The sequence below is a fragment of the Gorilla gorilla genome, chromosome 21 (genome assembly GCF_029281585.2).
Source record: "Gorilla gorilla gorilla isolate KB3781 chromosome 21, NHGRI_mGorGor1-v2.1_pri, whole genome shotgun sequence".
Classification (NCBI taxonomy): domain Eukaryota; kingdom Metazoa; phylum Chordata; class Mammalia; order Primates; family Hominidae; genus Gorilla; species Gorilla gorilla.
In genome coordinates, this window is record NC_073245.2 from 17,922,405 (window position 1) to 17,949,795 (window position 27,391).

At 37.7% G+C, this 27,391-nt stretch overlaps 1 protein-coding gene across 1 annotated transcript in view; it reads right to left on the reverse strand.

The window, feature by feature from the left end:
• Window positions 1-26,434, reverse strand: part of TMX4 (thioredoxin related transmembrane protein 4) — a 42,449-nt gene extending 16,015 nt beyond the window's left edge. The window contains exons 1-5 of the mRNA XM_004061794.5: window positions 26,025-26,434; window positions 16,896-17,011; window positions 8,171-8,216; window positions 6,415-6,543; window positions 2,702-2,747 (exon numbers count right to left, since the gene is read on the reverse strand). Coding sequence (XP_004061842.1) covers window positions 2,702-2,747; window positions 6,415-6,543; window positions 8,171-8,216; window positions 16,896-17,011; window positions 26,025-26,200 — 513 coding nt within the window. The 5' untranslated portion in view covers window positions 26,201-26,434. The remainder of the gene's footprint in view (window positions 1-2,701; window positions 2,748-6,414; window positions 6,544-8,170; window positions 8,217-16,895; window positions 17,012-26,024) is intronic.
• Window positions 26,435-27,391: the final 957 nt, after the last annotated feature.

The window sequence follows — 27,391 nt, forward strand, 5'->3', positions numbered from 1 at the left end:
TTGTAGTTTCATATGATCTAGACATGAGTTAAAAAACAAATAAGTTTGCCACAATTATACATTCAACATTGATTTGAGGAACTCTGACTAAAGGAAGAGTCAGCTAAATGAGCTAACTGAGCAGGCAGGGCAGTCAGCTGGAAGGATTGGCTGAGTAAGTGGCTCTATAAAGACAGGAAGGCAAGACCATAACTAAAGGTGGAAGTGGGAACCAGAGACCTGATGGGTAGCCAAGGACTGGGTCTCTTTAGGTCAGAGATCATATACCTTATAAATAAGAGGACAAGAGCCAAATTCTAGAAATACAGGTGGTAAGAGACCTACCTACAGATTTGATGAAAGGATGGGGACTTATTTCTAAGAATAAATCACAAAAGTTGGCAAGAGGCTTGGGGAGGCTACATGCTGATATGGAGGGCAGTATCAGATTTCACAAATTATTAAGGTAATGCACACACACACACACACACACGGAGATCAAAATAACACTGTATCATTTGCGTTCTTTTATGTGCAACTCTCTTCCATTCCCCTACATACACACACCCTACAATCGGGACAAATGTTTTAGTGATCCCAATAAATATAAATGGATTAAATTCATCAGTTAAAAGAATTATATCTTGCTATATACTTTTTATAAGATTTATTTAAAACATAATAAAAAGGTTGAAAATAGAAAAATTACTCCATGCAAATGCTTATAAAAAAGAAAACACATGGTATTAATACTAGATAAAACTATTTTACAATTATACATTTGTATAATTGTACATTTTACATTCTACATTTTACAATTACAAAATGTAATTACTTGTGTGCCAAATTTTAGTTTATCTTATAAAATGATCATTTTTGGTTCCTTTTGGAAATATCTGGAAAGAAATTATAAATATACATTTATATAACACATATATTCTACTTCTCAATCATTAAGAAAAACATATTCATTAGTTATTCAGACATGGATCACATTCTGTTCTCCAAACGGCTCTTTCTCTCCAGTTTAATGCATCCACACAGAATACATCTGTGTTGCCCATAGCTGGGCACTGTGTGTACAAAGATAAAACACCCACTCCTGGCCTTGACACACTCTAAATGTTACACATTGTAATCATCTGCATGACATAATGAAAAACTGTAACTCCTTATTTAAACTTGTTTGTCTAAGCTCCAAATTACAAGCTATATGAGGTCAGGGCCATTATGTATCTTTCCTGCTATCGTCTTTGAAAGTACAACTTCTCTTTTACAGTCAATGAAGGCCATAATCAGTTTCCATCTAAGCTCTTCTTAACCTGCAGAACAAATTCTATTGCACTTACCATAGTTTTGGTGCTAAAATTTCACAGTCAATGCTGCCTGACAACCATCTATTACAATTTTTCTGTTGAATTAGACAGTATAATGCTACACGGCTCAAATAGCCATCAGGCTACATGATTTTTGTCAATCTTTAATATCGACATACTGCAAAAGGCAGAATCTCTTTTCAATTCCCAGTTTGCAATTCATAATTCTTAGGCCTTGATTAAAGTTCTCACCAATGTTAAGAAAGCAGCAGAAGGAAACCACATGAAATTCAAACTATCTGGAGAGGGGGAAATATTAGTTATTGTTTATTGTGATAGACAAATGCCAAAAAAAGTTAAATTTTAACCTGAAAGACTGAAACCAAGTCTTCAATTACCTCTGTTGTAAAAAATAAACAACCAAAAAACCTTGTGGTAGGTATTCTATCTCACAAGGCAGAATATAAATGGAACTGAGAAAGTGGAATACAAAAGGTTTTTCTTAAATGTCTTTCAACATATATGAATGTGTATGAGAAACAGAAAAAGAGTCTTCACAAACTCTTTGAATATTATGTTCCAAACGTGACACCATAACCTACAATCATAGCATAGAAAAGACATATATAGGGAGACTCACTTCTAAGACTTTTTGAAATATTTTGAGCTATATTTAATTCCAGAGCAATTTTGTTCAATCTGGTTGGATTTAGTCCTCCCCTACAGAGAAGGGAAATAAAAGGTTATGGGACATACTCAACATTATATAATGGTTCAAAAATTAAACCTGAATAACAGTTCTAACCCACTGAAATGACTCAGAGAAATTATACGATCACATATAGCAGGGGTCTACTACTTAAAGGCCAGATTGTAAATATTACAGGCTTGTGAACCACAATTCTCTGTGTCTGTCACAACTATTCAACTGTACCACTGTAGCATGAAAGCAGTCATAGACAATAGGTAATGAATAAATGTAGCTGTGTTCCAATAAAATTTTATTTACAAAAACAGGTAGCCCATCCACAGGCTAGAGTTTGTTAATCCCTGACATACAGAACTACTTTCAGTCTTAGACAATCTTTCCTTTGTAGGGAGATATGCCTACAAAGAAATACATAAGATAAAGTAAAATCACACAAGCCGTTTTGCTTGGATGAAAGACTCTATCACTGATTTAAGAAAATAAGACCTTGACACAGTAGTTACAGGTTCCTGTTCAGATTATGCCCTTCTACATGAAGACATTACCACTGGAAACCCCACATGAGAGTAGCTGCATGGCTTAAGAAAAAAAGTGAAATTATAAATGTACTTATAAATGTTTGTTTTCCTATTGCTTAAAAGCTGTATTTTTATTCTTAACAACCTCTCTGCAAATATAAACATTTAAGATTACTTACCCATATCTTGCCAGAGATGCTAAAAAGACCAGCCATTCCAGACATCCTTAAAAAAAAATAAAGAGAAGAAACAGTGATCATATATACTATAAAAAAAAAAATGAAAATCAGGTCAGGAGGACTGGTCTATTTCCCTCCACTTCTTGCTAAATATTGCCCCCTCTCCCAGATTCATATCTGTTCTTACAGAGCTTAGATTCAGTGGCTATCATTTGAATCACTCTGCTGTAAATCTATTCCAACTCCTTGGCCCTTTCTCCTTTCATTGTGCCTACCCGGCAAAAATCTCAACCCTGAGCAGCTGAATGTCTCCAGGGAAAAAACATCACATAACCAGATGACAGTTCTTTCTGCTTCATAGTCCCAAACCTAAGTGGACACTTAATACTGTCCAGCACTTTCTAAGCTCTAAGAAAATAGCTCATTTCCTTTTCCTTCTCTTCAAAACGTACACATCTTCCCATCCCCATGTACTCAGCTAACAAGCACTCCTCATATGTCACTGTGAAATCAGAAGCCACCATGTGCTCTCTCTCATCTTCCCACTACCAAATCTGAGCCTGGTGTCCACCTGCATCCACCTTCTCTTGTTATGACAGGAAAAGTCTAACTCTCCTATCACAGTCCGATTCCTCCACTTGTGCCTTGGATCCTATCCGTTTTGTCTTATTAGGACTTGGTTCTTTCTCTCATCCTCCCTTCCTGCACGAGCAACTTCTCTCTCTCTCCTAGAACAGTCTCACTGGCATATGAACATGCTCTACTCTCTTTTACCCTTTAAAAAGAGTATCCCTGGACCTCACATGACCCTCCAGCTTCACAGATAAATTTCTCCAGATTACTCTACACATGCTGTTTCTTCTCTACTGTACCTTTAATCGATTAAAATCTGGCTTCCACCCTCACCACTACAGGAACAAATTGTCAAGGCCATGATGACCTCACCATGTTTCATTCAATGTCCATGTCTCAGACCTGATCTCCCTTCGCCTCTTAGCAACATGGAATACAAGAGACTACGCCCTTCTTCTTGAACACTCATTTGGCTTCTGGAAAATGGCAGACCTTGGTTTTCATGTTGCCTTTCTGGTACTCATTTTCAGTTTCCTTTGGCTGACTTCTCAACACAGTTTCTTAATTTGGGGGTGGCCCATGACTCATCCCCAAGTACTCTTCTCTTTTTCCTTCTTTCTAGGTGTTCCCCTCACCTCAACATTGTCTGTAGGTTTTTTTGTGTTCCTGAATTCTTCATGGGGACCCATTTCCATGCATCTGATATGCTTTGAATCTGTATCCCCACCCAAATCGTATGTTCAATTTGTGAGATATGATAAGGTTTCCCTTCAAATAGCCTAATCAATCTTTTAATTCAGAGTTAACCACCCCCTCTCTTTTTTTCCTTTTTCCTTTCTGCCTTTGTTAAATGCCCAGGCATGCCACAATACCAGGCATTATCAGTACCAACTCACATTCCTTTCCTTATTTAAAAAAAAAAAACAACTTTCTGACTCACTACAGACACCCTTTCCCCTTTCCTCTTTCTTCTATGTGCCCACCTTATCTAAAAAAATTCAAATGTTTAGCCAACTAAAATTAGTTTAGATTATACATCTGACCCCAGACAATAAAAAAAGGATACAGGGGCAAGACTTGCGTCAAAAATAAAGGCTCTCGTACTCCTTTGTTCAAGTGTGCTCTCATGGCGACTGGCCAAAAAGGCACCCCTCTGCGCAAAAATAAAATTGCTTTGCTAAATATCCTTTGTTCAAGTGTTCAATTTCTTAAAATTGTAAGCGTTACTCCTAACAAATTGTAATCCCTAATGCTGGAGGTGGGGTCTGGTGGAAAGAGATTGGATGATGGGGGCGGATTCTCATGAATAGTTTAGCACCATCCACTTGGTGCTACTCTCTTGATAATGAGTGATCTCTCAGGAGATTTGGTTGTTTAACAGTGTGTGGCACCTCCATCCTTCTCTCTTGCTCCTACTCTGGCCATGTGATGTTATGTGCTTCCCCTCCACCTTCCACCATGATTATAAGTTTCCTGAAGCCTCCCCAGAAGCCAAGCAGATGCCAGCATCATCCTTCCTGTACAGCCTGTAGAACCATAAGCCAATTAAACATCTTTTCTTTATAAATTACCCAGTCTCAAGTATTCCTTTATAGCAATGCAAGAATGGACTAATACAGCATCCACTGTGACAGTTCTACAAAGTCTGCATCTCAAACCCAACAAGTTTTATACAGAATCCTTAATTTTCTCTTGCCCAAGGCAATAACAAGTACCAAGATCCATCATGTACTCAAACCAGAAACTTGTAAGTTTTTATTAATGAATCCTTCTTCTCCTTCACCTTGGCCAAGCCTACCTTCATAACATATTTTAAATCCACTCAGCCTCTCCATCCCCACATCCCCACTGCCGCCACCTGACACAAGCTACCACTCTAAGCCTCGACTCACTTCATCCATTCTTGCCCTCTCCAATCTCCTCTCCTAAGGGTCACCTTCTCCTTGTGTGTGCTGATCACTTCCAACTTCTTTCCTGTGGCCACAGGCCCTGCATGATCTGGCTTCAGCCTGCCCCTCTTACTCAGCTCATCCTACATTCCCTTTCACTATGCTTGACCCTGGTCACCATTCTGCTCCTTAAGTACACCAAGCTCCTTTCCAAACTGGGGCTTATGCATATGCCATACCCATTCCTGGGAATAATCTTCCCTCTGCTCTTTGCCTAAGCTAGTTCCTTCTATCATTCAGATCTCACCTAGAGGCGTCCCTTCAGAGAAATGTCTCCTACTCCCTCCATCTAGAAGAGCAGGTCCATAACCCCAGAGCTATCCCATCTTTGTAAAATATGTTGTTGTGTTTTTTATCCACCCTTATCCCAACTATGATTCTCTGTACCTGAGGTGAATGTCTGTCTTGTTCAGTGTTGAATACCTAGCACCTAGGAAAGTATCTGGCTAAATCAGCGCTCAAATGGTTGTAGAATGAAATGTGAGAGTTGTTTTTAGAGTAAGCTATGTGTTTCCTTAATATTAATATAGATGCCACTAGATGATTTACTCCTGAAATATTGCTTGATTTGCTCCTTTTTCAGTAGGGAAATTTCTTACACTTGTATATACTAATACAAAATTATCTATATATATGACAATCCATTCAAAACTAAAACCAACTGTGGAAAAAGCTGTTATGGTTTGGCCTAATCTACCTCACCAAGTATTATACAGTTTGCCGTCAAGGCCAAAGCTATCCCCCGTGGTATTTTGCGAGGCAGCCAAAGACTCCACAGGTTTTGTTTTCCACATAATATATAATAGCAATTCCTTCATAAACTATAATTCAATAAACAGTTATTCCTCTGTCTCATCAATAACTTAAAAGGAAGAAAGAATGGTAAATGATGTTCAATACCATATTTTGTAAAGAGAAAAATCGTCATTGTGGCTTAGTGTAAAAGCTGGAAAAGAGGTGTTCTGTAACCCACTCAAATCTGGCTACTTAATTCCCAGTATACTAAAAACCAGCTGAAACATATGTAGGTCACAAAATCAGAAATACTGCATGGGCTAAGCATGGCCATAAGTAATCTGGGTAATTGGAAGTAAATGTGAAGAAAAACATAGGCTTTTTTGAGACCCACAGGCTATTAACTTAAAACCTCCTGTTTTATTAGTAACACCTTGTCTTAAAAAATTGAGTTACGTTAGAGAAGCCGGGGATTTCCAGCCAGTCAGAGGCTCGACTGATTGCCATTTCTTCTCTAAGATATAATTCTGCAGGTCTTCGAAGATTCCCGGGCCACGATAACGGCGGAATATCCCATCCTTTGCACTATAAATTATGAAAACAAGTAGAAAGCAAATGCATTAAAATAACAGATGTTACAGATAATAAAAATTAAAATAGCTACTGGTGATACATCTGAACGCCACCTGAATTTTAAATTGACTCAATTGAAAAATATACATAGACATAAATCAGAAAGAGTTAATAAGCTTTACTATAAGTGAGAAATTCAAACCTAAAAGCGTTAACATTCTATGTTATCACCGTACAAAGTGTGACTAAAAGCAGAGTTCTTGGCAGTGTTTAATATGCCAAGTTACTTTTTATTATTTTTGCTACCAATTACTTTTTCTCTTACAATAGCAAAACAGCCATTGTTATCAAGTTTAAAACATTGTATCCACATTTTCAAATTTATGTCATTCAAGGCCCTCTCCTCAAACATCAACAAAAAACCTCATACCCCCCTTCAACCTGGCCTCCCTCTCACCTACTTGCAGCAATCAGGGCCCCCAGGGAAGAGTCTAGGCTTGCTGTTTTCTCCTCTTTATGTCTCATTCACTACTTGGTGCAACTGGGGGTTCTGCTCCCAGGACTCCCCTGAAACCACTCATATTGGGGGTCTCCAATGACCCCTAAGTGCTGTATCCATTTCTGTTTCCTTCACCTGTTACTGGCATTGTTCATTCACTGCTGAATACCACTTCTTTCTTCCTTTTGCTTGGCTTTTATGACAGGAGCTCTCTGGACTTCTTCTTACTGCTCTGAGCATTCCTTCTCCATTTCCTTCACTCACTGTCTTCGTTGCAGATGTCCTAATGTTGGCCAATCCCAGGTTCCATCCTTGACCTGCTTCCCTTCCCCACCATACATGTTCTCTCTAGATATATTTCAACTTTTACCTCAATGCTGAGGAATTCTCAATATGTATCTCCAGTCTAGATCTTTCTTCTGAACTCTGGATCCTGACATCAAACTGTACCTAGACTTCTCCATTTGGAACTGGGAAGGGCAAGTCACACTTATCTTTTGGATTTTTGTCTCTATCTTCCAAACCTCCTCTTATTTTAATGGCTCCTAATCTTGAAGGCAGGCAATAGCTTTTACTAGTTAGTTACACATGGCCTGTTGGTAGTCATCATAGACTCTTCCTTCCCACAGCTAATCAGTCACCAAGTCCCACTGATCCTACCTCCTAAGTATCTCTGGAATTCACTATCTTTCCCCTGCCTGTACCTGAGTCTCTCTGGCCTCATCACTCAGCATGATCCAGCTATACCTGTGGTCCAGCCATAAAGAACTAGTTCAAAGTTCTCAAAAGGTAGCTCATTCTCTCTTGGGCTTTTTTATGCTATCTCCTTTAACTGGAAAGACTTTCTCTACCTTGTTGGCTTAATGCATTCCTATTTAGATATTAAGAATTACCCCACCTCTGATATCACCAGAGAAATCTCTGACTTCTCCTGCCCACCTACGCCTGACATTAGGACCTCTGTCTCTGCAGCACTCCAGGAAAGCTTCTCTTGTCACAGCTCTCACTCAGAGCACACCAGCCTTGTTTCCCTCACATGTTAAGCTGAATGAGTGGCAGTCATGGAAGACAACTTAGAATTCCTGGTACACATCTATTGATTTCTAATATTTGCAAGATTAGAAGATTATTTAAACTTACTGAAAAAATGCTGGGAGAGTGGTGACAAAGAAGCGGCCACTCAAACCTACAAGAAGCATAAACAGAACAAAAGTTACACTTAAGTCCTCCAAAAAAAGCATTCTTGAGCTTACTTTCATAATCACATTATTAAAATCACTGCAATTATTGACTCACATTTACTATTTTTTTGACTTACAGAAATTTCATTTCTACCTATTTTTATTACCTAACACTTTCTAGTAACTGACATACAACTTGCATCACTTGGATTGTAAGGAGGCTGAAAGGATAGGATTTAGAGTCATGCAAACTGGGGTTTTGCAAAGTTAAATACCGACTTACCCATTTACTAACTTTATAACTTTAGATTATTTAACCTTTCTTAGTCTCAGTCACCTTTTTTCTATAAAATGGGTATATAAAAGCCTAACTTAATGGTTCTAAAGTTAGATTAGGGCAAGTGTTATTAGGCTTAGCATGGTGCTGGGTACATAGTGAAGGACTCAACAAACTATAGGTATGATTACATCAGTTATCAGTTTAAAAAGAATAAGTAATATGAAATGATTAAGATCATGTATAATGTTTGTACATTTATAAAATCTGTAAGTACTGTAAAGGGAATATATGTATGTGAAAAATATTTTTTCCAATTTGTTTTAGCAAACCTTTACTGAACACTAAGTACATATCAAATGCTATGCTATGTGCATGTAAAGACAAAGATAAATAAAACCCTTAGTACCTCAACAAATATTTACCAAGCACCTTCTTTGTTCCAGAGACTGTGGTTACCACTCAAGACACATGGATGAATAAAAACATGTACAACCTTTATTCTCACAGAGCTTATAGTCTAGTAGCAGAAGGAAATAACTTATTCAAATAATCACAATCACAACCACAAACAGAGAATGAAAATATTAAAAAAAAGAGTAGGTACGCAAAAAAAATGCTGAATGAGACTAGGAGTAAAGAACAGATCCTTGCCCTTTAAATGTTACAAATAAATAATATTTGCATGGGCACCAAGAATGAGTAAAGAGAATGAAAGCTTAAGGACCCTCCTGGCCAACATGGAAAAATGACAGAGGCATCATTTTAACATTTTCCATCACAGCTGCCTTTCCCACTGTAGAACAATGTGGACAAAATCAAATATCCATTCAAATTAAGTTGCTCAAATCATACATCCCTGTGGTAACTTGCAATTCAAAACACCGAAGCTTTACTTTTAATAACATGGAAAATTTACTTTCACCCATTTTATAAATTAAATCCATATTCAACATAATTTAGTAACAAATGATGCGTCTTCTCAAAGAATTCTGTATTTTATTTCATTTCAGACCAAGTGGATTCCAAAACATCTCAATTGTATTTAAAAGGAAACACAATACTCTGGATTAGTAAAAGTCAATGTCACAAAAAGAAACATTTACTACAAAAATGTGTCATTGGAAAAAAAAGTTTTGTCACCAGTAACATAAACGCGAGTGACCCAAAAGTAGGTCAACTGAGGATTGTAATAAGCACTTCTAAGCGCATTTTCATCTCTCACATTGCTCAGGATTTCACCCTGGAGGGGAACAAGGGTATCCTACAGTATACTTCCAATTCTAAATTGCCAGGGGAAAAAGTACTGTTATTCCTAAATACTTAAAAAACTAGTATATGCCTTTGGTTTAAGATAATTATTATGAACAGCTTCATACATTACTTCTTACCTAGCTATAGTTCCTTATGACCAGCCAAAAATTTTATTTAAAGACAGTTATGGTATTAAGAATGTATATTTTATTTGTATGGTTTTTTAAAATGGAATGAAGAAATTAAATAGTATCTCATCACCTCTTAAAGTTTTTTACTTAGATTTTATTTTTATCAGAATAAAGAGACAAGATTTCTATTAAATGTTAGGTATCACTTAAAGTGATTTTTTAACTTGCTCTTTTGTATGTTCTTAGTCATCACTGGCTATGACAATAAATAAAGAAGTAAATAAATAAGTAGAAAAATATTTCATAAAACACATTTAATTATACAATATATAAAATATTTCCAGATTCAGGAGGCTTTAGTCTTAAGTCTTTTAGAAATTGCACCTCATTTCAGAAAACATAAATTATCTTTACAAATAAATGTACTCATGAAAATCAGTGAGTACCAAGAAAAAGTATCAAAATCACGGATGGTCTCTGAGGTTTTTCTGCATCTTTCTGGTTCTGGCTAAAAGGAATAACAGGAGAGTTCTTCCCAAAATTGCTAGATTAAAGGGTATAATAACTTTATGTCTCTTGATATGAATTGCTATGTTGTTTCAGTGACTACTGTACCAATTTACAAGGCCATCAATTAAGGTTTATTAAAATAAAGACCAATAAATCATATCACCTCAAGATTACTTTCATTTATGTTTGTCAATATTTCTTCAAATGACAACCTATGTGGAATATTAACAATGAGGTTGCAGCACCCAACTCAGACACGAGTTCAGTTTGCTGTCTGGAATAATATTCTGTCATATAATGATATATTCAGTAAAATCAACAACAACAAGATCCAGAACAGTCGAAGTCTTCCTTGGATGATGACACGCTACTAAATCCTTGTAGATCCAACACCATAAGAAATTCATCTCAAAAAAAAAAAAAGTAACTTCTGGGAGGCTAAAAGACATCCGAAAACTCTGGGTCTCATCTCAGTACTCCAAAAATGTCTTCTAACCTTTAACACTGATTCTATGACGTGTAAAGGGAAATTTTCATTACCTGAAAATTAAAACATGACCACTTGGAACACAGAAGCACCATCTGAGGTTGTGGCTTCAGGGTTTAATACCATTAAGTTAAATGTGGATCTTGACAAAGAATTTGAACATCATAATAGCAGCTTGTCTCAGGATAATAGTTCACTGCAATAATTTCAGTAAGCTTGGAAGAAACAAGGATACTCCTAAGCTTTTCAGTAAAAAAGATAAAGTTAGGCCACAAAGCCTTCCAAAATTTCTACATGCCTTTTTCACTTTAAGGGTAACTTCCACTTTAAAGTGAAGACTGTGACGCAACATAAAGTAGGCACAAACGGAGAATGCAGGACAGATTTTAACACTGTATCAGAAACCTTATCTTAAACACATGCAGCAAAAGAAAGAAAAATTAAAAGCTTAGAGAAAGAAAAAAATTATAGAAGAGAATTACATTTTGATAAGCCAAAACACAACAGAAATTATTTAGGTTCAGTATTAAGAAAACAGAGATAGCTAATAGCTATCTATTAGCCATTGTTGTACTGTTTATTAGCATGTTATCTTTGTCATGTTACTAAACCTATCCTAGCCTCAGTTTTCTGAGTAAGACAGAGATAAACAGTTTGTTCTTCACAGGGTTGTTATGAAGCTAAAATGCATGTAAGTGTATAGCACAATTACAGGCTGAAGTAAATGCTTACTAAATGTTGTTATTATCACCAAAGAGGGTAGCAGAAGGAAAACACAATGAAAAAAAGGAGAACTAATGAAAAAAAGGAGAATTAACCTTACTTTTGAGATTGAAATAAGGTTGTCAACATAATAGAAAACAAGATAAAATTTACATTTATAAAATTTAAAATATACATTTATAAAATTTAAAATATAACACTAAAGTACAGTAAACTAAATTGGCTTCTGCATTAATCAGTAGTTTTAAAGACAATGCTTACACTTGGCTGTGGCAGGAGACTGGCTTACCTCTAATCTAGTGAAATAGCCATCACTCAAGGGCGATCTATGAGCAGCTGCTGTTTTCCTGACCTTGACAACTAAGCTCATCTGCATGGAACAGAAGGTTCAAGTATATACTCATTAAATTTAATTTCCCAAAGTCAACTCAACTGACACATCACCTGATCTATGCAGTATTAAACAGGCAATGTAATGTCACCTAATCTAAGGGCTGCCCTTTCCTCGGCTTCTACATCTCAGCCATAAAAATGCAACATGATTATAGTCTCTAGTCTTGATGATATGGGAGACGGGCAGGGAAGTGCTGGGAGGGGAAAGACGGGCCCCTGGAGAGGGCTCCACCCTCGGGGCTGTGCCCATGGACCTAGGCGAGGACAGGCATTTCGTTTTTGTGCCCAAATGTTGCATTTCCCAAGACCACCCTGGCCAGCCATGCTCCCACCCTGTGCATATATAAACCCTGAGTCTCTAGCAGGCACACAAACAAGCAGCTGGGAGTCAAGAGGAAGACATCGGCAGAACAACACACAGTGGCTGGACATCGAGGGGACATTGAGAGGAGCACACCAGCAGAAGAACACACCAGCAGACACTGGCAAGTCGACCCGCAGAACAACGGAAAGTTTGGCCAGGGTAGTTGGAGGACAGCCCAGCCGCTGGGTGGCCCAACTCCAGGGGAAAACCACCACCTTCCCACTCCATCCCCGTTCTTGCCTCCCCATCCACCTCGCTGAGAGCTACTTCCACTCAATAAAACCTTGCACTCATTCTCCAAGCCCACATGTGATCCGATTCTTCTGGTACACCAAGGCAAGAAGCCCTCTGTCCCTGTGATAAGGCAGGGGGGGTCTAATTGAGCTGACGAGCACAAGCCACCTATGGATGGCTACACTGAAAGAGCACACGGTAACACACGCCCACTGGGGCTTCAGCTGTAAACATTCACCCCTTTATGCTGCCGTGGGATCGGAGCCCCACAGCCTGCCCATCTGCATATTCCCCCTAGAGGTTTGAGCAGCGGGCACAAAGAAGCAAGCCACACCCCCAACGCACACCCTGTGAGGGGAGAAGGGAACTTTTCCCGTTTCATTGATAAATCTGAAATCTTACCTTGCTTAAAATACTTAAAAGAATATCTTAATAGATCTACTGATGGAAGAGTTATAAGAATAACTAAAGAGTATGCATGACACTTCAAAATTATTGTTTCCCCTCTTTAAATTTTACTTACAGGGAAAGAATTGAAATTATTCCTTACTAGCACTTCTGTGGCAAGGCAAGAATATACTAATGAAGATCTGCAACCAAATAGAAATTTGTATACAGAAATACACAGTAAAGTGCTCAACTGTGGGGAAAAATAATATCATTTCAATGAGTTTTTACTATTCATTCACGACGTTAGTGTTTGTAAAAAGTAAATAAATAAACTGCTTCCAAGATAGAGGCAAACTGCCCTGGGGGCTTGCCAGTGAGTTAGTATCACATTAAGACAATCTTTCTACACTTGGCTACCAGACCCTCCTACTTCTCCCTCTCTATCTCACTAATTTTCCTTCTCCTATGATAGAACTTCTTCTTTTTTTTTTTTTTTTTGAGACAAAGTTATGTTCTTGTTGCCCAGCCTGGAGTGCAATGGCGCTATCTCGGCTCACTGCAACCTCTGCCTCCCGGGTTCAAGCGATTCTCCATTCTCCTGCTTCAGCCTCCCAAGTAGCTGGAATTATAGGCACCCGCCACCACACCCAGCTAATTTTTTGTATTTTTAGTAGAGAAAAGGTTTCACCACATTGGCCAGGCTGGTCTTGAACTCCTGACCTAAGTTGATCCGCTCGCCTCGGCCTCCCAGAGTGCTGGGATTACAGGCGTGAGCCACTGCACCTGGCTGCAAATTCTTTTTTTCTAAATGTTGCAGTGGCCTGTTCTCACTACTCTGGCACATACAGATCATAGATAATCTGAATTTTTCTTCTAGCTCCAATGCCAAGTATATTGATGGTCTTCAAACTTACATCTCTAGTTCATCTCTATTTGGATATCTATTTAACATCCCAAACTTAGCCCCTGTCCCAAACCTACTTCTCCTCAGTCTTCTCCATTTTCTCCTTTTCCACCCCATCTGGCAACCAGTCCATCAGAAAATCCTAGTATCTCAAGAATCCCACCACTTAACACTGCTGTTACTAGTCCAAGCCACCATCTTCTCAACTCTGGACTACTGATTTACCTCCTAACCATTCTCCCTGCTTTCTTCTGATCCCCTGTAGTCAATTTTTTCACATAGCTGCCAAAGGAATTATTTTAAAATATAAATCATATCATATCTCTCTCCTGCTCCAATCTTCCAGTAGCTCCCTATCATACTTTGTAGAAAATCTAAACTCCTTGTCATGGCCAACAAGACCTCACAGGGTGTGGTCCCTAGCTACTTCTCCATCCCCATTTATCTCAAGTACTCCACTGGTGGTCCTATTGTTCTCCAAATAAGCCAAGTACACTCCTACCTGCACATGGTGTTTGCTCTGCCTGGAATGCTCCTCCCACAAAGGTTTCTGAAATTTACTTCTTCAATTTATCAAGACCTCTGGCTAAACAGGTCTTGATAAATTGAAACCTATTTATCTCTGGTCCTTCCCTGGCCATCCTAATTTAAGAGGTAGCTCCAATCATTTTGTACATTTTTATCCTACGTTTTCTTCATATCCCTTACCACCATCTGACATTATTTGCCAATTTTCTTTTGTTACTATTTATCTCCTCCACTAGAATGTAGCTCCATGAGGAGCAAGGCCTCTGTCCTCCTTATTCACCTTTGTATCACTGGTATCTAGAACAGGGCCTGTTTATGGTAGAAACTCAAATACTTGTTGAATAAACACATTACTTCTAATCGCTATTAAAAGATTAACTGAAAGCATTAAATTTGTAATTCAAAGTAAAATTATACATTTAAAACAGTATAATATGAAATGAAATATTTTCTATGTCTCTCAAATAATCATGCATGTAGAAGTTTATCCCCTAATTTTTATTTATGAGTTGCACTTTTAAAATTTTTATCATTTAAAATAATTCTAGAGCCTCTGCCTATAAAAAATTGTTCAAACACATAAAATAATAATCTTTTATTAGACTTTGTTTTTTCAATATTTCTACAGAATAACAGAAGTTTTTCTTCTTCCTTTAATATTTCAAGTATATATATTTCAGATATACATAAAACCAAGTCAACACTGAATGTATTAAAAATATTTCTTAAAATCAATTTCTCTCTTATTTCGTGATCAAGAAAACCTAATCAATTCATAATGTTAAAAATAACTGTAAGTCTACATTTTTAGAAGGAAAGACTATATTTAATTAAACATAAGATTTGTGAACCCATCACTAGGCTGTTTAATTCTTTTAATTCAAATTATGCTATAAATTCTGAGCAGGTGTGCCAAATTACTGAAATGCAAATTGACCAGCTGCATTTTTAAGAAACCCATCATAAAATGTGCATGGTGCCCAGTAATTAACAAGTCTTATACCTGATTTTATTTTACTTAAACTCTAAAGATGAAAACAAGTTTCTGGCAAAAATGCATCTGCAATGATTTAGCCTCCAAACAGAATTAACTTATTATAACAGCCAAAACCATGAACTAATAGCTTTTATTGTCCATCTCTAGATGGAGGACAATGCTTACAAAGATAGAGGAATGAGGATTCATGGCTTTTAATAGAAATATCGCTCCACGGATTTGCTGACACATCAATTTTAACATGTACCATCTATTCTGTTATCCAAGTAACTGGTACTTCATTATTTAAGTGTTTTTTGAACTCACAGTTTATTATAGAAAATGAATGTCTACACTTCTATACCCATCTTCTTTTTGCCCTTGTAAAAGGATGAAAGGATGCAGTAGGTATAAATTGAATGTCAATGAAAAAGATGACGGTTAAAATTTGAAAATAGCCACATTTTAGAGATTTAGATTATAAAAGGCCATCTTTTCTTCTCAGTTTATATATAATATACAGTTGTTTTAAAACTACAAACACAAATTTATTGTATATATCTTTTCAGAATTTAAAAGTCTCTGTATCACTCCACTCTTTGGGGTAAAAATGATTCATTCTTGTGAAAAATTATATCATTCACAGCTAATCAGTGTAGACAGAATGACAGAATTAGAAATTCACTCTCTGGAACCACAATGAAATATAATATCTGATTCAGGCAAGAGCATTATGGATCTTAAAACCCCAAAAAATCATCCCAGAGGCTACTTGCTAATCACAATGTGAGATCCTTTCTTCATAATTGAGATACTTAGTGTCACCACCATATCCAAGTGCTCAAAATTAGCATTACTAATGGTGATAGCATATCCCTTCTAATGAGATGTAATATGAAGTCACAGCATCATCTTAGAAGTACTCTTGCCATAAATGTCTAAGCTAAATCATGCACCTAAACTCTCAGTTTGCAGAAAATACTCGTATAAGTTAATATTCCTATAAGTTCCATGTCACCATAAGGAAACACCTAGGAAAATCGTAGCTTTTTCTTTTCAGAATATCAATGTCATTTTAAAAAATGAGGGATAATTGTCGACTGCAAGAGACTAAAAAGACATAACAACCAAATGTAATTTATGAACCATGATTGGATCCTCAGTCAAAAAACTGTAAAAAAAAAAAAAAAAAAAAAGACACATGGGAAATAATTAAGAAGCCTTTAACGTGCTAAAGAATTGAAGGGTAAATTATCATGATGTCGATAACTTACTTTCAAATGATTCAGCAAAATAAAAATAGAAAAAATAGAAATATATATGCAAATACGTATGTACAAACACATACACGTAAAGACAGATCCAAGTATGCAAAAAATGTAATCTGCTAATTAAAGGTGGCCAGTTCATGGGTAATCAATATCCCAGACTCTCAACTTTTCTATATGCTTGAAAAAAATTCAAAATAAAAAGTCGGTAAACTTTTGCATTTTATGTTCAACATTCACAGTACCTGGTTCTTGAATGACATCTACCTTCCCCACACTGATCTGAAGTATTTCACCATTCTTTGCAAAAGCCTCCCATTCTGAATCAGTCTGCTGGCAGGATGGACACCATGGGGCGTAACTATAAGAGAAGAATAAGAATTATATTGATAAATATACAGAAGAAATCTGCAAAACAAAATAGAGAAATCGAGTATTTAAATTAAAAAATAAATTATTAAAAAAGGGAAATTATAAAAGGAGGCTTTTCCAAAGTCATTTGACATAGAAAAACAGAAGCACATTGTCCCCACTAGGATTTAATGTATGAATGTCAATTCTATAGGAAAAAATTTGGCCAAAGTTTGAGAATACTTCCAATAATTATTATTATCCATAAACATTTTATTTCAATGCTATTCATACAATTATGTTTCTCTCCAGATAGCTTTTGATCTTGGAGGGTAAGAGCTCTTTTTAGTGCCCCACTAAAGGAGAACAATTTTCACAGGGTGACCCTAAACTAGCCAAACCAGTTTCAAATCCATCAAAGCTACAGATCTGATGGGCAGAGACCAAATCTGCTGTTTGAGCATCCTCAAGAATGTTTCCAAGATCTGTGGTAATTCTGAACATTCTGAAAAGGAAAGTAGAAGCTATAGGCTAAACCAGCTCTACCCAACACTTTCTTAAATTTAGCAGAATTTAAAAATACCTTGGCTTTCAAGTCAGAACCCTACTTTTTACAGTTCTTTTTCATTCAATAAATACTAAGAAAGCATTATGGTAGAAGCTGAGGCTACAATTGTGAAGGAGATTTGGTGCCTCCTCTCCTTGTGGACGGTACAATCCAGAAATGAACAGAGATAAGCATGGGGGGCAAACATCATATTATTCTTATTTTTGTGTCTGTTTAAAATTTTTCATAATAAAGTCTTGAATAAATAGAGAAATATACCAACTTGTGGGTAAGCAGGCTGAGCATTTTTAAAATGCCAATTCCCTCCAATTTATTTTTCATTTGTTCCATTCCTGAATTGTTTTTACAAAATGTGGCACCTATTATTTCTGTATTAAGGGAGGAAAGGGGCCAGGGGAGAGAAAGAGAAGTAGAAAAGAATGCCTGCCAATAGAATATAACACTCACACACACAAAATGCCTTAGGAAGGGAAACAAAGTAAGGGGAAAAGTACAAAATTGATCAAATCCTGTAACAAGATTTAGGCTCAAAGGTGCCTGTCAGGTCATCATTTACAAATCCCTTCAAAATTCTGAACTGTGCAAAAGCATGCTGGTAAGTGTCATTAAAAAAAAAAAATCAATGCAATGACACATATAAACCAACTTTGCTGAATAACAAAACAAAAAACAAAAACTGAAATTGGGCAAGATTTTGATCTTTCGCATTATAAAAGATGAGTCAGGGGTTAAAAAGCGAAGACTAGGGGAAGGAATGCATTTATTTCACAAAAAGTACTGAAAATTAGGCAGAACCCAGAAGAGAATGGGCTACCCAAAGCCAAAGCATTCATTACTTTCTCCAGACAGGCCCCAGAAGCAGCAAGACTTAGCAAGCACAGTTGTTCACCATCCCTAGAAAAGACTACTATATAGCTAATTCCAAGATCATGCTAAAACATCATTAATCTTCCCATTACAGCTCACTGTCCAAATCCTGAGATCCAGAAGACAGGAACAACAAAATAATCTGCTGACATCTTTGAATGTAGATTTTTTAAAACCTTCGTGTCTCTGTATTTCCAAGGCAAAGTACATTCTTGATATACAGTAGGTGTTCAATAAATGTTTGCTGAATAAACAAGTGTATCAACTTTAATGAAAATCATATTCTTCATCTGAGAAAATAAGTTATTTTCTATGTAGTTTCTAAATATCCAAGTAACAGATGAGACTCAGGCAGTTGGCAAACTTTAGGAAAAAAAGGAATTCTGAATTATGAAGTACATTTCAACAAGCGTTCCATGATATTGGATAAGAGCTCTGCCAGAACAATCAGAAAGATCAACCAGGAATTAATCATGATATTCTGGGCAGGTTAATAATCTCTCCATGCCTCAGTTTCCTCAACTGTAAAATGGGATAATAACAGTAGCTACCTTAGGTTACTGAGAGATCAGATGAAATACGAAGCAGGCACATATTTATTTAATAGGAGCAACCATTAATACAAATTTCATTTGTAATACTGCTTGGGGTTCAAGACACTTTTACGATGCATTAGCTCATCCGACCTTACAGCCTCACTGCCAAACAGACAAAGCAGGTATAGAGATGTGCTTAAGACCACTCAGAGCAAGAACACAGATGGAGGTATTTCTTTGATAAAAATCATCAAGGAATATAAAACTCAACATCAACATTCAGAGGGAGAAAGAAGTTATAAGAAAGTAACAAGAATAAGGAAGTTATCTTGAAGTATAATATAATGAACTTCAGATCCTCTTTATTTCCTTAGGACGCTTTTGCATATAAATCACAGGCACATTTGCTACATCAGTAATTATTAAATCATGCACGTTTCATAATTTAAAACATACAGGACTTAATCTCTAGACAGGCTATTACTAAGTTGGTTTTTGGTGAAACTGACCTTCGGATATACAATTATAATGCATCCTCGGATATGCCATTGAGGTAATTTTAGATATGCCATTTCTACATAGCTGCTATCCACTGGTCTGTGGCATTGTTAATGCCATTATTTCACAGATTTAATCACAGCTGATTTGTGTTGGAATGCACCCAGATGTTCTTTCAGTGGTAGAGATAAGCCAGCTCTGAGTCTTTAGCATGGGAACTGGTCCATTGTTGCTGCAGTTTTTAAAGTTTTTAATATTCTTTTGTATCTAAAGAACAGTAATTTGTACAAGAATTTAGAAACTAAGTAAAATATCTCCAGGGACAAAATGAATGCAAGGATCAGTCATGTGACCTTCATGCTCCTCTCTCACTCTGTGGACACATAGATACATATATATATAATTTATGTATATATGCATAAATTAAACACATCAGAAAGAATTGAACATGATCTTCATTAAATTTATTTCAAACTAGTTCACACTGGCAATCTTCTCCTAAGAACTATAAAAGATATGACCTGCCATAACTTTGTCTCTTACACATAATCCTTAAGAGCCTCCAAGAGCAATTAGCTCCATTATAGTCATATAAACTGTAAATTGTTATCTTTTCTACTGAACTTTTGTTGACTTGTTTGCAGGTCACAGTGGTATGTAAAATTAGTAAACTTCATAAACATATTTGAAATATATTCCAGATAGCCAAAAAGCTCTGGTAAATTACACCAACTTACATGTCAGTGCAATGTTTTTAACCATTTCTGGGAAACAAAATTCAACAGCATGTTTTTGTTGTCCACGTTTTTTGTTCAACAGAATGTTTTTGTTGTCCATGTTGTCCATGTTTTGTTGATGGAATGAGGTTGAAGGACCTTGAATCTTTTATTCCATGAACTTACTGAATTTGGTTTAAGATTTCTTTAGGTGTGCTAAATATTTCAGAGAAGGACTTACTTATATTTATTTCCTAGAAAGGAAATTTTATTAACGATAAATTTTTATTTACCAATAATGAACAACTCTTCTTCTGTCTTGACTCTAATTTCACCAGTGTTTCTCAGTACACTCTCTTTTCTCCTGACTTTTTCTTATCTTTGCAGAAATGAGACAGTCAATAACAGATCCAGTCAATTTTCACTTAGTAGAACTTACTTTGATCAAAATGCTCAGAATACTCAGCAACAATGAAGAGGAAAGAGGTATACCAGGTTCATCTTTCTATGACTTAATAAAGGAAACTAAATCAAAGTGTCAACAAAAGATGCCTTAACTACATCAAGTGTTATTCTTCCTTTTGGCAAATGTGGAATGACCCATGAATTGAAAGCCTTATGCTCAAATTTATTTCTTTGGACAATAATTTCTAGAACCTTTTGTTATCACAAAAGGTAGAGGAAACATAAAAACTGGCAGCTCTATGAAAATCATGACACCTGCTAGAGAAAGTGGAATTCATGACTTTCACTAGAATTAACACTCCACGAAAGCAGTGACTGCTGCATGACTTGCACCACAGAACAGAACCTGGAAGGTCCTAGGCCACCACAGTAAATATTCCATCAGTGAACAAATGGGAGATGATAGTAATTATCCTTAAGACTTCAGAAAATATACAAAGATGTCTCCTTCAGTGATATGCTTGAAGAAGTGCCTGATAAAAGAGCAATTAATCTATTATTCACTCATTTACCTAGTCACAAAGTATTTTTTGAACACAAACTACTTGTTAGTTATTAAAGCTTTGGAGATAAACAGGGAAGGAAAAAAATAACCTTGTTCCTTTACTTAAACGCTTATAATAGAGGTAGTCAAAGAAAGACCTAGTACAAAAGCATATCAATAAATGTGTAATTACTGGTTGTGATAGGACCATGCAAGACACAACCAAAGCATAGTGAGAAAGAATTTTCCTGGGGCATTGCGATGATGGGAAGGCAGGGCACCTGTTTAAGTGGTGAACAGTGTCAGGAATGAGTATACAGTAAAAATGTTCTTTACTTGCAGAAACTAGAGAGATGGTAAAAGCTTGGATGGGCCTTACAATCCAGCAAGAACAAGGCCTGCCCTCATGTGAGTCAGGGTGCTGGCTAGCTGAGGGCCAAAGCAAGAGTCCACCAGGCCCTGTGTCTTCCTCCAGGCTCCCCAGGAGAACTGGGAACTGCAGATCAGAAACTGCAAAGCTCAGGCCCGCATTATAGTTATGGCTTTGCTCCCCACTTACTAAGGATTTGGCATTAGCCAGCTTCTTCTTTTTTTTTTTTTTTTTAATCTCCACTAGTCAGTAAGAATGGGAATAATACCGCACTAGATTGCTGGAATGATCAAATAAAGCAGTTATTTGGAACATGTGATGTAAGCAATGTAACTGTGAACTGTGATTGTGATGATGAGGAAGTGGAGGAGGTGGATGGAGGTGATAAGGATGACAAGTTTTAATGAGGCTTTAAACCCTTTGTGGAAACTATCTAAAATCAAACATTCGCATGTTTTTAAATACCCATAACAGTATCTAGAGCAGTGGTTTTCAATTAGAAGCATCTGGAAGTATGCACAGGGAATGGGAGTTACAATTTTTTGATGTCGCATGACTGAGACTACTACTAGAATATAATGGGCAAGTATGCCAAAGGTTCTGCAACATGTGGGCCATTCCCGCACACCAAAGAACTGTCCACCCAAAATGCCAATAGTGTCCTGTTGGGAAGCACTGATGAATGTCCAACACAGAGGAAGCATTCAGTAAACATTTACTAAATAAATGAACATAACTTATACTACATATTTCCTTCAGAGCACAATCTCTTGGAAGGCTCATTCTTCTTCACCTTCCCAGCTCCCCAACACTGAACCTGACACACAAGCATTTAGTGAGTTATCTCTCAAACATTCCATCAAGACATCAAGACAATCTATTAAACTGCAAGAAATTCTAACTTGACATAGGCAGGTTAAGGTAATGATGTTCAACACATTCTCTCCAGGTGTAAAGGAAGGCTGGACAGATAATACTAAAACCTAGATGTCCTATGGAAATAAACAAAGCTTTGCTCCATCACCAGGTGTTTAATTTAAATTTTGAAACATGATCATTCCAAAAACAAAAATAAGAAAAGGCAACAATTTATAAAGATTTACATGCTTTACAGAGGTAAATTAACCCAAAGACATACTTTTCTTCTGAGTATCAGCTTGAACGTCAAAATTAAGCCACTTGGCTATCTATTTCTTCTGGGGGAAAAAGCCACCAGAATGTATCATATTACATACTTCCGTGTTTCAAAAGAACAAAAGTCATTTTCTCCAGGACTGACACAATGAGAGCCAAGCAAATGTTGAAAGTAGCAAAAGGTTGCAAAGGAACTGAATGAAGAGTAGTATAAAACAATGGCAATAGAGAAAAGCATGCATCATACAGTATTTTAAAGATTAGATCATTTTTTCTAATTCAGAAAAAGGGCAAACGAGTATACAATAAGCCCATAGCCGGGTGCCTGTATTCCCAGCTATCTGCGAGGCTGAGGCAGGAGAATTGCTTGAGCCTGGGAGGCAGAGGGTACACTGAGCTGAAATCGCGCCACTGCACTCCAGCCTGGGCAACAAAGTGAGACTCTGTCTAAAAAATAATAATAATAACAATAAGCCCATAGCATTAAAGAAAATGTATGTAGCAATGGGAGAACTTTTCAGATTTCTAAAAACATCAGAATAGAAACGGTGAATTACTGCAAATATACTTTTAACTCATACATTTTTAAAACACTGGAAATTCAATTGCAAGAATCCAAAAAATTGACTGTTTGAAAGACTAAGAAAAAATAACCAAATTTAATTTCATAATAGAAGCTTTTCACGTCTCAGGGCTGCCAAATACTGCTAGATTCTTAAGAATAAATTATCTATACCAATATAACCAGAAACTGCATTAGAGGGGATCTGTATGACGTGGAGTATAAAAGAAAAAATTCCCAGATGAAAGAGAGCATATAAGCAAATGAACAAATAAAGAACTGTCATTCAAAGTAATGAATACATTTTGATATCGGAAAGCTTCTCAATCTGTGTCTTTAAAGAAGTTAACTGCAACAAAAGCTTCTCAATCTGTTTCTTTAAAGAAGTTAACTACAACATCTTTGAACTACTAACAATTTCCATTTATGTATGACCAGTTCATCTGAACTAAGTGTTAAGATGAAGCTAATTTTAATGCATTTTGTTTTTCTCTGTTATATACATAAAAAAAAATCTGGTAACGTATAGGCTATTTAAATGAATTCTTAGAAATTCATAGCAGGCCTCTAGTGGTACCGAGGATATAATGAATTTTATATTTTTTTAAGTACTGGAGTTTTTTTCACAGCAAGGAGGAAGAGTATCACCTGATAATACAGAAAAAAATAGATCACAAATAGATAAGAACCAAAATATTTCTTCAGGATGAGCACTTGGGTTTTAGTATGTATAAAGAAGTTGGATGGAATGGTTTGGATCAACTTTCCTTGACAGCCTTGCTTCCTAGCCACCTATTCTGAAGTGCACTCGATAAAAACAGAACGTCTACTAAAATGACCTTGTGTCTACACAGCTTACTTCCAGATTACAAGACTCATCTGGCATCACAGGCCAAGCATATTCCATACAACTGGACACATGACAAACTCAGAGCAATTGATCACAATGTTTAGGTTTATACATTCATAAAAAAGTAAAATTTGAACCACCAACATGGCCAAGCACAGATGTTGTTGGCTCTCACTCATTTAAAAACTTACTGAGGTTTTAGTGTTCTTAATTCTACTACAAAAAAAAAAAAAAAAAAAGCAATTCCAAAAGGAACCATAGAGGAGTTGAGGTCATTAAAAATGAGGAGGCCTTTCTGTTTTAACTTTCCTTACATACATATGCAAACTCAGTTTTACCCTGAAAGATGACATCTAGGAAAAAGACCATTTTGTAAGCACCTACTGAAAAGAGAACTTTCTGTAGTATTGGCTGACAAAATGCAGTTTATCTCAAACTCTTAAAATTATTACAAACATGGAAGTCTTAACACAGCTCCACTTATTTTAAAAGTTTCTCAAATAGAATACGACCCCCTCACCTTCTTCCAAAAATAGTTAAGTGGAATATTTTAATAATTCATGTCTACAGTTCCCTTTAATAATTTCATTGATTTATTATACCAAGGGTATTTCATTTGGAGGTCTAAAATATCCCCTTCTTTGTGACTAAGAGGTAAATGCACATTTGAAGGGGTGATATGCCTTATGTTCTTCGAGCAATGTAATCTGCTGTGTGACATAAATTTTGGCTCTGATCTCACACTGAGGTTTTCACTCCATAGGCACCTGCTTGCAATTTAAATTGAAAGAATCAGAACTTGGTCTTGGACAAAGGAAAGATCCAATTTTCTGTCTGTGTCCTCAACGTAAAACAAAGATTCAATAGTAGTATACAGATTGCCAGAAACCACAGGCTAAAGAGATGTGGCAATTTCCTGAAAGATTTTATGTTTGGGGGTGGGGGCGGGACGGGGGCAGGTAGGGTGGAAAGGAGTTGGGGCGGGGCGGAGAGAGAGAGAGAGAGAGAAACAGAGAGAGAGAGAGAGTCTCAGCGATCATTTCCCGGGACATTCTTCATTTTCCGTGCAAGCCCACCATGATGGTCTCTCAAGCCCACTCAGACATCTGCCCACCGTCCACTGCAAGCCTCTTTCAAATGGTCACTTCCTATTATAAGGTTAAACTATAATCAACAAATCCCTTTCTTTCTCCTAACTCAAAACTGTAGTTTCCCATCTCCTTAAAGAAAAGGCACTATCCACCATTTGCCTTCTCTTGTTAAAAGGGGCAATGCGTATCTTCTTTTCTTTATGGCACAATTATTAATATTACTCAGAAAGTCCTACCTTTACAAGTTATAATAAATATCAACATTTATTTGAAATCATATTGTAAAATTTAAAAGGCACCCATATTTATGTTTTATTTTCACAATGATATCTCAAGGTCTTCAAATGGAAGACTACGATACAAATGGCCTGCCTTCACCGTGCTGCAATTTCTTCAACAGGTAACTTGCTTAGCCTGTGCTACGTATTCATACTGCACATGGATGTCACTGAATGTCCTTTCTCTTCCAATACATATCTGTATCTAAAAGCACACGGTTTGCTTGCAGATTTTCTCCCTTCCCTTCTCCTCCCTATGGGAAGCTGCCCACCTCACCCCGAAAACACTGTCCCCCAAAGCAAGGGGACGCGCTGCACCCTCGGCTGTCACCGCGAGGGCTCGGCGCGCATGCGCGGCGAGAGCGGCCCGGCCCCACAGCCGCAGGTCGTTGGTAAGGCGGGTCCGCGGACCCCCAGGTCGAGCCCAGCGGCAGTGCAGGATCGCAAGCGGCCCGGCACCGGCGCCGCAGGTTGTTGGCAAGCCTGGTCCGGGGTTTTAGGTTGAGCCCAAGCGGCAATGCGGGATCGCCAGCGGGCCGCGCGGGCTTGGGAGGGTGACGCCCGCGAGGACACTGCGGCGTCCGGGGCGGGCGGGCACACTCACAATTTCAGCATCCACTCGCCCTCCATCACCAGCGTCCAGTTGGAGGCGGTCATGGGCTGGACCCGGCTCTGCTCCGGCGGCAGCGCGGCCTCCTCGGGGCCTGCCGTCGCCGCCACAGCCGCGATCCAGGCGGCCAAGAGCGCAGTTAGCTGCGGGCCGCAGCGCCCACCCGCCATGTTGGGCGCCGAGCGAGACTTCTCGACGGGGAGTGTGGGGAAGGGCAGCGGCCGGCCCGCAGCCTCGCTCGCCCGCCCGGGTTTTTCAAGGAAGCGGGAGACGCAAGGGCCACCCCGCCTACGCCTGGCGGCGCAGACAGGCGGTGCTCGCAATGCCGCGGAGGACGCCACCTCTTATCGCCGCTTGCCCGTCGAGGCCACGCCCCCTCCCGCCTCCACTTGCCGTTGCCCGGGGTGTCGGTTACCTCAGCAACCGCCGCCCTTTCTTCCTGACCGCCAAGCTGACAATAAACAGATGACCCAATGTTGCCTAAGTTAGAACATGCACCGCTGCTGCCCAGGCTCCAATAAGGGCAGGGTTGGTGCGTGTGGGCTTCTCTAAAGGGAAACGTGGCCAGTAATTTTAAAATCCATCCCCTCTTCAATGATAGCAAATATAAAAGCAAAGGGCTGCAAAGTACACGTATGTTTAATGAAAAATGGAGGGACGTGGTGAGTATCTCTTGCTGAAGAGAGAGGAAAATTTAAGTACTCTCTGCATGGGTATATTGAAGCAGCACTAATTTAGGATATTGATGAAACTAGCCTATGCAATTGCATTTTTTTTTACAAAAAATGTTAATTTCATAGAAACTCTTAAAAACATGAGTACTAACCGATAAAATGAGTCAGTTAAGACTATTGCCACCTGCAGTAAAATGGACCTCACATTTCTCTTGACTACAGTTTTGTCAGATCTAAAATGAGGGTAGCCTTAAGTGATTTCCAAATTTCTTTCCAGGTCACGTTAGATGAATCTGTACCTTGGGACCACCACACCGTTAATATACAAGACTGATTACAATTAAAGGATGAGGAAGCTTTCTCAAAGGGTGCTTTGTATGTGTTTACTAGTTGTGCAAACCATGAACCTCGGTAATGTGGTTAATAGATCATGAAAAGGATGTGGTTTCTGCCCTCGGCTTAAAACAAAGACAGCAATAAGACTAAAAGTACTTCAGGGCACATGAGAGCAAATTTCAATCAATACTTATAGGAGAGGGAAATTAATTTTGCCTGAAGAGAAGATCTGGCCTGCATTATGCATTAATTAGTATTAGCTAAAAACTATGTGGACCCAGCCCTTATCATTAAAATAAAACACTCAAGGGTTTACAAACTATTGAAATTTAAGAAAATGTCTTTGCAATG